The following is a 12078-nucleotide window of genomic DNA, read 5'->3' as shown; positions in this document are numbered from 1 at the left end:
GCCAGAAGTGAGCCCACTGACAGTTTGCCTAGAAGCCTTTCCTTTCCTTTCCAGACCCTGAGCGCTGGACAAACATTCCTTTGCTGGTCAAGATCCTGAAGCTGATCATCAATGAGCTCTCCAACGTCATGGAGGCCAACGCCGCACGCCAGGCCACTCCTGCAGAGTGGGGTCAAGGTGCACGAGGCTCTTACTCCCAGCAGACTTTTAGCCTGACAGATCAAGTTACAAATGTTCAAATTTACCAGTTTGGGTTATTGAATCACTGGGGGCTTTTTAATGTTTATTGCATGCCTGTCATGTGGCTAGCGTTGCTACACATGTTAAGAGCTGCTCTTCTGGTCTACCTTGTGAAATCTCTTCAGAGGCTGGAGTAGGAGGCAGCTGGGAGGCAACCTTTCTGTTTGGTTTTTCTCAGGGGTTTCAGCCTTTTATCTATCCACCAGAACACCCTCGGTTCTTCCATTTAAACATTTTGGGAGGGCTTGGCCACATTGCAGAAACCCTTGGGACCCTTCTGTTCTGGCCTGTTTGCATTTGGGAAGGGAATGTGTGAGCATGCTCCAGCTGCTTTTCATCTCCAAGTAGATGACTCCAATGATATGTGGGAGGACCAGGAAGAGGATGAAGAAGAGGAAGAGGATGGTTTAGCTGGCCAACTCTTATCTGACATTCTCGCTACAAGTAAATATGGTAAGCAGTTTGAGAAGAGGACAGCCTTGCTAAATACCTTTTTTGTGCACAGGTACCAAGAATGGGGTGCCAAAGAAAGGGGAGGGATGGGCCCACAAGGAACATTCGTTGGGCTTTTTTAGCCTTCCTACCCCAGCCGTGTGGTAATGCCTCCCTGCTTGGGGCACAAGCAGGAGCCTCTGCCCTGACCCCTCTCTATGTTGGCTGTGTCTAACAGAGGAGGATTACTACGAGGATGATGAGGAAGATGACCCTGATGCCCTAAAGGATCCTCTCTATCAGATTGATCTGCAGGTGAGAATGTCCAGAGAAAATAGATGTCTTGCAAGTGACAGTGTCTCAAGCCACGGAAAGAAGAATATGGCCTCAAACCTATTTATAGTTCATCCTGGGAGCTTCAGGGCAGAGAGTTCCTGTCTTGCTGAGTAGTCAAGGGCTCTGGGTGGTCTGGGCCTTTGCACCTTAGTGTTAAACCTGCAGTCCAATTTCTTGCAACCCGGCCATCTTATGAAGGTCCTTGGGTGGAATATGAGATCTGTTGGGAAAATTTTGTTTCCTTATGGAATTTAGTCTCTGGGTTGAACCTGAACTAGATTCAAGAACATAGAAAGCCACCGCTCAGGATGTTGGCATTTGTCTAAAAGCCAGTGCTTCCTGTACCACTTGGGGTTCTTGCCCTGCTACAGATGGTGAGCCTGGGAACCCTCAGTAATGCCATTCTTTTTCTTCCCTCCAGGCATATCTCACGGACTTCCTCTGCCAGTTCGCTCAGCAGCCCTGCTACATAATGTTCTCAGGCCACCTTAATGACAACGAGAGGCGGGTTCTGCAGACCATTGGCATCTAAAAAACGGAGACTTTCCACATCTGCTCCTCCTGGCCTAGCCACAAACCATTTTGCAGCCCTAAACTGGCCTCAAGATGTACTTTCTTTTCAACCTAGAGTGGCCTCCTGACTCTTGGCCCTTGGCCTTTGCAGAGTGACAATTCAGACCAAGCTCACCAGTGCTGTCACTTAGGAATACTGGAACAAAGGACATTTCTCAAAGACTCCCTGAAGAGACTCCATCTCTAGAACCTTTTTCTCCCCAACTGTGCCCTCACCTGTGTTCCTAGAGTCTTCTGCTGGCCACTCCAGAAACATATTGCCCAGAAGGATTATGTGTTCATGGATTATTTTGCCCCACCTCAGGAGCACAGGAAGTCATGACCATTTATATTCTAAAACAGACCTGTTTACTTTCATAGGACATCTGATGTGTTCAGATAGGAATACCCTTGAGAGATGATTCTGCTTTCTGCCCTCCACCACAGATGTTCTGGGTTCTCCATAGGAACGAGAGAGAGCTACATTCTGAGCCCTCTCCAGTGACCTCTCCTTGTCTCCCTCCTATAACACTAAGGCTCCCCTGTCAAAGGAAGTCATCTTGTTTTTGCCTCATTGCATGACACAGCCCCTCCCCCTAAGCTATCCCTGTGTATACATGCACACACACAAAATAAGCCAGACAGATGGCACGTTGGTTTTCCTTTTTTAGAAGGAAAAAAAAAAGGAAAAACATTTTTTTAAAAGTCCTCCTGATACAACCATATTTAATATTCCTCTCCCACACGTCACCACACAGTCTGATATTCAAAGGTTACCCCATCTCCCTCAGAAATCCTCTAAAGTGGTTAAGTTGTAGCCCTCAAATTTGCAATGTGTATTTTTCTAGGAGAGTAAAGTAATCTTTACAAATGAATTTAGTCCGCATGGTATAAGGTGTACCAGCACATCTGCCTTCTGTTCCTTTTAGAAGGAAAATAAAAATAAGGGGAAAAAGATTAGGCAGAGCCATGTAGACACCCTAGTGTGTTTTAGCTAAGCTAGCTCAAAATGATTCTTAGAGAACTAGTATCATCCAATCAAGTATTTTTAAGGGTGGTCCCTTATTTGGGAATTTCAGTGTGTTGTGGGTGAATGAGGATAATAAATCAAGGGGAGGAAGGCAAAGCCCAGCATTCCCTTTTTTGATAGTGCCCACACCTGGTGCCTCAGTTTTAGTAGCTACAGAAGATTTCTTTAGGTTGATGGTCTTGCAGACAGGAAACAGAATATAAAGTGAATTTAAGTCTCTGTTCTTGAGGAAAGGGCCCCACTTGTGGGGCATTTACTGTACAGGACTGTTACGGAAGCCTAAGGATTTTGTAGCTAATAGTGATTTCACGCCACTAGGTGTCCCTGGTGTACAGTTGTCACATCTGAGCTGGGGAAAGTGTCTGTTAACGTTACTATCTTTGAAAAGCCTGAGGACGTGTGCACAGCATGGTCCGCTGCCAGCCAGGTTCTGAGACTGGTAACTGCCCCTGCTGTTTCTCCCCCTTGAGTTGGGAGAGTTGCTCATACTGGGGAAATATAGAAGGTCTGGCCAATTGGTGCTCAGGAAAACCACAGTCAGCCTTAGAAACAAACTCCATAGTTGATCTCAAGGCAGTGCCAGTTGGTTTCAGTGCTGAAGGTTACATAAGGCCAAATCAACTCCTGATTGTGGCACAAAAGAAAGGTCTCATGCCATTGGCATTGAATTGCTGAGTTTGGGAAGGCTTGGGGCTCCCACACATAGAATGATATGGGCCCCTTCTGGGCCTGCTAATTAGAAAAAAAGAGTCTGTATCTAGTGCCAAAAGTGATCTCTTGACAAAGGTCCTCTCTTGCTGATTTTTGGGGAGGACTGGAAAACCTAAGTCCTGAAGGAAAGGGTCTTCGTATCATCCAGGCGGCCACCCTTGCCTAACAGACATACTGTTGTGGATGAGAGCAGAGGGTCTTGGACCCCTTTGTGTGCAGGCACTTCCTTTGCTCCCACAGCATTTTCACATCATCCCATTTAACCTTTACAGCAGGTACACAGTGGATAATATTCCCATTCTATCAATGAGGAAGAGTTCAGAGACTATGTCCACCGTCAGCAGGGAGAAAAAAGATCTGCTTGAGTCCAGTAGTATTGACAGAAAGTTCCAGTAGTATTGACAGAAAGTTGAACTCTAGCTCCTATTTTGTCTCCTGGTCTTTTGGCCAAAGAACTTACCTTGGGTCTAAAAGATCAGGGCTAACTGGTTGGAAGGAGTTGAAGTTCAAGATAAGATAAACAAGGGAATGAGAGAGCGCTGGGCTGTTCTAAAATACTTCAGGTTTCCCGAGCCTGGTGAGTAACAGCTAGGACACCAAGGGCTTTGCCAGCAGTGTGTTGAGCTCTTAGTGGAAAGAACTGAAGGGAAAACGGAAGAAACAACCAGAAGATAGAGGAGGTGGAAGTCCAAGAACAGAAGGAAGCTGGTTATGATAAGTCCCTGCCCGATCTGTGACACAGGGACTATCCTGCCAGATGTGTGACATTGATCGGGACTACAGACAGATGACTTGAGGTGATAAATAAGAATGTTGTAATCACTGGAGTTTAATAGATGTTCATTATGAATTCAGAGCAAGTGATGCCCAACTAGACTCGTAGTCTGATTTTGTTAACAGATAAAATCTGGACACGGTAAAATCAAAGCATTAGGGAAATGGAGAAGTTGGTTACTGTCCACCAACTCTCAGACTACAAACTGGCTTATTGTGGAATGGTTTATGCTGTGCCCCAGGGCTCTGTCCTTGGCCCCTCCTTTGATATTAATGACAGATGAGGGTTTTTTTTTAATGTTTTACCCATTCCAAAAGAGGACTTGAGGCCATTTACAAAAGAAACAGTACTAGATAGAGTTGCTGATCAGATTTTTTTTTAGATGGGGGGAGGGGTTAGAGGGAGAGAGAAAATCCCTAGCAGGTTCCATGGGGCTTCATCTCTCAACCTTGGGATCATGACCTGAGCAGAAATCAAGAGTCAGATGCATAACCGACTGAGCCACCCAGGCTTCCCTGCTGATCAGCCGATCAGATTTTTAGATAACAGGAACTCCTGGGAAGGATGACAATTTAGGATTCAAACAACTATATAAGCTTTAAAAATAGGCAGAATTTAAAGGTAAGGTTGTTTTCAAAATTCAGATGGATGAGTATGAAGAGAGTTAAGGATTACAGAGCACTGTGCTCTTGTTAACAATTCTTTGTGCAGTAATAAGTGTTTATGATGTCAGGAACTGTTAACGTGTCCTCACTAAACTCCAGTGTACTCCTGGCTGGGGTAGTAGGCACAGATTGTGTAAGATCATTTCGGTCCTCTGTGTCTGTCAGCAATCCTAGAGTGCTCTGTTCCATTATGGTGCTCAAACAGGAGGCTCCCTGACAGACGGTGAGCCCATCTGCAAGAGGAAAACCAAGAACTGGAGGCCCCAAGCTGTGTCACGGGAAAGAAGCTTGAAGGAGCCGAGAAGACTCAGGGAAAACAGGACACTGCTTTGGAAACCGAAAGGATTGTCCAGTGAAAGACATTCTATACTTCTCACCCCAGCCAGGCAGACCTACGGCCAATAAGTAGATGATAAACTCAAAGCCAATTTCTGGCCACTATGTGTTTATTCTGTTCAGCAAATACTAAACTTTTTTTCCATGCAAGGCCAGTGCTAGATGCTGGAGAGGCTTGGCCCCTTCCTTCAAGAAGCTAGCCCAGTAGGGGGTCAGAAATAATGCAGCAGATGTGGGTAGTACTATGAGAGAAGTACTGGGGTCAATTCTCACTACCCGAAAGAGGAATGGTTAATGGTAACTGGGAGAAGTCAGGCAGGGTTGCATGGAGAAGGGGACCCTTAAACTGCGCACTCGCAAGGTGGCTAACAACTGCTAAGGTTTCAGAAGCACTAAATGCCAATGACTGTTCCAAAGTGTTACTTGGATTCTCGTGTAGACCATCTAATAACTACAAAGTGCATACTTTTGTTTACCCCATCCACAGACTGATGAAACTGAAGCATAGAGTTATTAAATGTTACCTGCCAAAAGTCACATAGCAAAGTGTGTGATTCGGATCCGAGTAGGTTTTGTACTTTTTGCCAGTTTTCTGTTGCCTCTGTGCATTTGTCAGGCAGACAAGGGTGGAGTAGGACACTCCAGAGAAAATAATCTTTAAGAAAAGACCATCCCAGAATACGATTGCATTTTCAGCTTATACACGGGTTAAAAAGTACTAGAATTTATGGTTCACAGGGCTCTTGGCCAGAAATCAGCTGGGGGACAAGTGGGAGCCAGAAGGGGAGGGATCCTGTAGGCCTTGCCCTCTTCCGGGAATGGGTGACCACTCATGAATTTTAGGCAGAGATGTGGCATGATCAGGTTTGCATTTTGGAAAGCATTCTGATGTCTGTCCAAGCATGACTAGAAGGGGAGATTGGGGGCAGGGGTGCAAGTGAGAGACCCGAGTAACAGGAGGAGATGGAGGGAAAGAGGCCAGACAGTGAAAGGCTGAAAAAGGAGAGTCCGTGGGCCCTGATGACAGGTGGAGAAAGGTCTTCCGAAAGTGACAGCTGATGGGCAGGATTTGGGTAACAAAGCAGCCTGAAATGATTGTTAATAAAATTCTACCATTTGTGAATTATTTATCTTTCTCTGCTGGATTGGTACAGGTTCAACAGCTATCTAACAAGGACCCTCACATTCTTGTTTTGTTTTGTTTTGGGGTTTGTTGTGTTATGTTTTGTTTGAGTACGTGAGAAATGAGTGGCATTACTGTTGTTTTCCTAAAATTGCGAATTACACCGGTGTTTTAGACCTGTATGGTACACATGACTTTACGGCAGGTGTGCTGTAGGAAGAGAAAAGGAGGAAACGCTGCCCTGACTGGAAGGCCTAGGAAGTCCCTTCAAGTCTCGAGTTGCTGCAACTTGGCATGACGGCATAGCCGGAAGGTGAGGAGGAAGCTGCGGTAAGTGACATCCTTTCTGATCCTTGGTTTCCATATTTGTAAAATGGAGAACTAATACCTACCTCAGAGTTGTAGTTAGAATTAAAGATGACTTCATTGAAGCACTTCAAACGGGAGAGAGTGCTTCTCTCTGTGTCTCCCCCGCCCTCCAGTAGCTGGGAGCTATGTTTGGCTCCGTCTCCCTGACTCACTGGATTAGAATGATTCAGTTCGGCTTCACAGATGCTGCTGCTAAATTAGGGTCTCAGGGAGCCTTCAGGAGGCCAGCTCTGTGAGGAAGAACTGCAGAACTGCCATCCTGCCTGGGAACAGGATAGAAACAGGTGGTGGCTACAGCTCCTGCCTTCCACCTGCTAAGCAGTCTTTCTGTGAGGATCTGCATGATATTATAAGTTACCGATGTATTGGCTTGCTTCCCCTAGGTTTTTTCCCCTCTACTTAGTCCAAGAACATAGCCAAATTCTTTGCGTTTCCTTGCCTTAGTTGCTTTTGCAGGGTGGAAAGCAGAGCATGCTTCTGAAGCCTCTGTAAAAGCTTGAGTGCACTGAGACAAGGCTCAGGGTCACAGAGGAAGAAGGGGAGGGGGTCCCAGAAGAAAGGAAGGAGCAGAAGTCCATGGGGCCTGAATGGCGGGGACCCTGCCCGGATCCTGGATGGGAGGACTTCTAAGGAAGGGACTGCACGGAGTCCCTGGGGAGGCAGGCTGCTGGGTGCCGGGCTCTGGAGAACAGTGTCTGTGCCTGTGGCACCCAGGCCAGGACTGCTGTACTTGCCAGCCCCTGGATGGCAGAGGACGAGGCCTGCAGGGCCCACCCTCAGTACTTTGCACTGTGTGAGATCCCAGGACCTTTTCGTGATCCCAGAAGGGGGACAGATCATTCCCCACCACCTGGGAGGGTAGAGACTTGGTCTGATCTAACTGGATGGAAAGAAGGGCGATGTGGCGTTTCTTTTACACCTGGTTTTGTGATTGCGGATCCACACCTGATCTCCTATCCTTCACTGGGTTGGCTCCCTTGCCTCATCTCTGACTCACGGAGCTTTGCTAGCAAGAGCACAGAAATATATGTAGAGGCAAGAGGGTTGGAGCTCTGCTTGTGACCTGTTATGTGACCCTGAGTAAATTCTTTTTCCATTGAACAGGGAGAGAGAATGGGCCAGAGGGCCTCTGCCAGCTGACTTGAGGATTCTAGTGGGTTTGGCTGAACTAGAGTCCATTACAAAGAGGAAGCCCAGCCCAGAGGGATTAGGTGGCTTCTCCAAGTCTGCAGAGCCAGTAAGAGACAGGGCGGGACTCATGCTCTGGTTAGGGGTTCAGAGCATGAATTCCGGAGCCAGACTGCTAGGGTTTGAATCCTGGCTCTGCCATCTAGCAGCTGGATGACTTTGGGCAAGCTACTTAAATTACCTGTACGTCCATCTCCTCATCCACAGAACAGGTATAATATTAGTATCTGCATCAGGGACTCATTTTGAGGATTAAAGTCAACATGATACTAAGCCCTGTGGAGTGCTGCCTTATAGTTGGCAGTAATGGCGCCATTAGTCTAATTCCAAGCCCAAAGCACCTCTCACTACCCAAACTTGTTCTTGTAGAGCCTGTCACACAGCAAAGGCCCTGTGCCTCTGTCAGTCCAACAGTTCCCCCTCTGTGCCCCTGAATAACAGGGCTGGGCTGAAAACAGGACCCAGGGTGGAAAGGACCGGCTGAGGCCCATGTCCCCAAACCCTTCAGAGAGGGAGTGGGGATAAACGAGAGAGCTGTAAACAGAACCGTCTTCCTTCCTTACTCTCAGATCCCAAAATAACATTTGTCTGCCCCCACCCTACCCAGCTGGCAGAGGTGCAGTCTGAGTAAGGTGCCATTTAAAGATAACCTGGCCCTCCCCGTCTGCCCCACTGGTTGGGCTGGGCTCCTGAGGCGAGCACTGGCTGCCTGTGACTGGCACTGCTCCCACAGCCCCCCCAGGGCAGGCTGATCCCAGATGCCACCCAAACCAGCCCAGCTAACCCCTCCTTTCCTGAGGCCCAGGCTGTGCAAGTACTGCCCAGGCTGCCCTGGGCCTCTGCAAAGAAGCAGCAGCCTGGCATTCTGGGACAGGTAATCCTGCAAAGGCATTGCTAGAAGAGTGCTCCTTCCTACCAGTAGCTGGGCCCACGGTGAGGCTGATCCCCACTGTCCTTCACCCACCTCCAGACCCCTCCCATCAAGAGGACAAACTCGAGAGTCATAGTCTTTCATTTGCACTGAGAAAGAATAAAGCTAGACACCAGGGAAGACCTTATGTGCAAGAGAGATGTTTGTTTACTTCGGGACACTGGGAGCCAGAAGATCTGGTTCCTTCAGTCCCCAGCTAAGCCATGAGAGCTTGGCCAAGTTTCTGGGGCTCATCTGGGGCTTGCTCTCCCCAGCCCTGGGTTGCAAGGAAGAATCAGTGTGTCTTTGACACCCTGGAGTGGGTGTAATGAGATTAAATCAATGAGGAAAGGTCTCAGGGCCCTCGGGAAGAAAGAAATGAGTAATTATCTATCTGCAGGAGGTGACTGTGCCAGAGGACAGCTGGGAGGAGGAGGACTGGAGAAAGCATGGGACTAACCTGGAGGCAAGTAGGGGAGAGGAATGGAGCTCCCCTTATCTCACAGTGGCCCAGAATCCCCCTGAGCCAGACAGCTGGGTGGGGCAGGAGCCTCTGGAATGGAGGCTCCAAGGCCCTGGTCCTGGGAAGGCAGGAAGGCCCTGGAAGAGCCCAGGCCTACTCAGTCAGCTCTGATTTGAAGAGGAACAAGAAGGGGGTGGGGAGGAGCCCTGGGCTGGTCATTCAGCCCAGCAGTGAGATGACTCAGCAGCTCGTTCACTCGGGTACCATAGCCCCAGGCAAAGCCCAAACTGGGTCACAGGCTTGGTCCTAGCCCCTCCTCTCTGCCCGGCTTCCACTGCCCTTCCCCACCCTAAATATCCCGCTATCTTCCCACATAGGAGTGGGGAGACTTCTGCTGGGGATAAGGGCTGGGTATCAAAGTTTCCCCAAGTATGCGTTCTGTATGCCAAGCATAGCGTGGAGCATTTTAGACATATTACGGGAGAGGCAGGCCGTGGACTGCAAGGGCCTGGACTTAGAAGTCACAGAAGCCCACCTCCAAATCCCAGCTGGGTAAGCCGGGAAAATGCGCTTCCAACCCCTGTACGATGGGACAAATTCATTTGCAGTGTTAGCTGCTAGCATTACTATTATCCTATTCCAGGCCCCCCTGGGGAGAGCCTGCTACTGGCAAAGTTCATATTTTGTCTCATCTGATCACAAATTAATTACTGTCTGCCTCTCCTTTTCCAGAAAAGTGCCTCTGCCCCTCACTGGGGCCCAGGAGACAGGCTTGGTAAGGGGAAGAGGCTCCTGTGTGCCCTGAGCGAACGAGGTACAGTGAAGCCCCTTCAGGCCTAAACATTTGGACAAACCCCTTCTCAGGTGCCCCAGTCCCTCCCCATTGCTCCCACCCAGCCTCTTCCCACTCCTGCCCAGTTCCATGGCCTCTATCAAGACTCAGGTCCATTATTGTGACAGAGCTAGCCTCAGCCCTCCATCTCCAGGCTCTCCCATCCTGCCAGTTCTCCCCCCTGGCCCGCCCCCAGCCCTTCCCCACCCTCTGTCCCAGTCTCAACACTCCTATCCTGTGGACTGAAGAGTTTCCCTAGAATTTTACAGTTAGAAAATCACTGATGGTGGGAGAACTCGGTGTCATGGTCAGCTGGAAGCCTCAACAAGGGCAAGATTTGAGGAGGACCAGTTGGAGAAGAAACGAAAAAAGGAGAAAAGCAGGAAAGTAGCTAGAAAAGGATGAATTTCAGGAAGCATGTGGCTTGGCTTTGTTTGTTCTTGTTTTGTTTTGTTTTGTTTTACCAGGAGAGACTTGAGATTTCAGTTTTGCTCTGGGGAAAGAAGCTGATAAGAAAGGATAAACTAAGGACACTGAAGAGAAGAGATAATGCGGAGAGATCAGATGAGGTCTAGAGTACACGTGGGAGGAACAGCCTTGGACAGGAAGAGAGACAACCCTCCCTCTGAACGTCATTCAACCTACAAGAATTACCTACGGCAACGGCTGGGTGACAGCAGTGAATACAATGACCACATGGTCCCGCACTAATGGAGCTTGGGCACTAGGAAAGAAGACAGGGATGGCAAAGGGCACACTGTCCAGGGGGTGGGGAAGTGTGAGACGTTTCTCTTCATCCCTCTGCTGCTGTGTTTGTGACTAGGCCTGCACTGGGACATATAATCACTTGACCCCCATCAGACTACCAGCAATTTCCTGGGGCAGGAACTAATGCTTTCCTTACCCCAGCTCTCAGGTTGGGGGTGCTAGCAACCACAGGGGCCCAAGACAGGGCAGCTCCTCTTCTGGCTGCCCTTCCCTAACTTATTTAGATTCTACTGGACCTTCCCTGCCCTGCCCTGGTGCCCTCACCTCCGAACACCAGAGAGACTCACTATCCACGCCCTCTGCTGTTGGGGAGGGGGAATCCACCTGGATTTAGAAGACTTGGGCCCTGCTGTTGTTGCCTCTGCCATTTACGGGCTGTATTATCTCTGGCAAGTCCTACAACTCCCTTGAGTCCTAGTTTGTCCATCTGTATAATAGGATTGATGAGAACACCTGTCAACTTCTGAGCTCCCGGAGTTGTGGAGACCCTCCAATGAGGTACATGTCAACGTGCTTTGTAAAGGACCGCACCATGGCCACAGCTTGAGGCAGGCTTTTGATTTGGTCCCTGGAGTGATAGGCAGTTCCTGGTCAGGGTAGCCCAGGTAGCAGGGGGCACAGTCACTGACAGTATAAATTTGTAGGGGGATTAATTGGCTCCCCCCCAAAAAAACACGGTCTCCACTGTGATTAACTCTTGCCCTCCCTATGGTCCCCTAGCCAATGCAGTATTCTGCAGGACTGCTTTGTGAAAAGGGGGTTTTTGAAGAGTGTCTAGCTGGATGGGCTCCAGGCAGCAGCCTATCATCCCGACTGATGAGGCCACAGGCTGGTGCATGCCAGCGCTGTCCACTCAGAGGGGGAAGGGGCCATCTCGGGGAGCCAGTGCAGCTGGCAGAGCCCAGGCCCTTGGGGACAAAGCGGCTCTGAGCCGCCTCTCAATGGGTGCCTGTGTTCTGGGAGTGGGGGCGGGGTGCCCTCAGCCTCTTTGCCCTCTTCTCCCGCCACCCCCCACCCGCCCTTCCTGCTCCCCGCAGGACGTCCTGGGCTGGACACTGGGGCAGAGGAGGTCCTGCACAGGGGAAGGTCGGGCCCTGCCCCTCTAGGGTTGGCCCATGTGCCTGGGCACTCGGAGATGGCACCAGGATCAGGGCTTCTGGGGTCCGGGATACTGATTGGGCCCAGGCCGAGGGCGGGCCCAGGGCACGGCCAGGCCTCCCGGGCTGCAGAGTCCGGCGGCCTGCTGTGGCCATGGTGGCTCGAGCGGGAGGAGCCACCGTGGAGCCGGGGGCGGGGGCGCAGGACAGTACCGGGCTGGGTGAGGGGGTGGGGAAGTGTGAGCCCGGGC

General features: G+C 49.8%; 1 protein-coding gene across 3 annotated transcripts in view; it reads left to right on the top strand.

The window, feature by feature from the left end:
* The window catches only part of IPO9 (importin 9), a 62855-nt gene extending 58057 nt beyond the window's left edge, over positions 1-4798 (top strand). For 2 of the 3 annotated variants that reach the window (XM_045877044.3, XM_064594019.1), the window contains 4 exons: positions 55-177; positions 589-693; positions 911-987; positions 1430-4798. In XM_045877044.3, the coding sequence (XP_045733000.1) occupies positions 55-177; positions 589-693; positions 911-987; positions 1430-1540 (416 nt within the window). In that variant the 3' untranslated portion in view covers positions 1541-4798. Of the gene's footprint in view, positions 1-54; positions 178-588; positions 694-910; positions 988-1429 lie in introns of those variants that run through there. The other variant, XM_045877046.3, reaches the window with a different exon arrangement.
* The last annotated feature ends 7280 nt before the right edge of the window (positions 4799-12078 follow it).

Source organism: Mirounga angustirostris, unplaced genomic scaffold (assembly GCF_029215605.1).
Source record: "Mirounga angustirostris isolate CCGP_5_RB_7025 unplaced genomic scaffold, mMirAng1.0.hap1 SCAF_6, whole genome shotgun sequence".
Taxonomy (NCBI): Eukaryota; Metazoa; Chordata; class Mammalia; order Carnivora; family Phocidae; genus Mirounga; species Mirounga angustirostris.
This window is presented reverse-complemented; position numbering and strand designations above follow the sequence as displayed.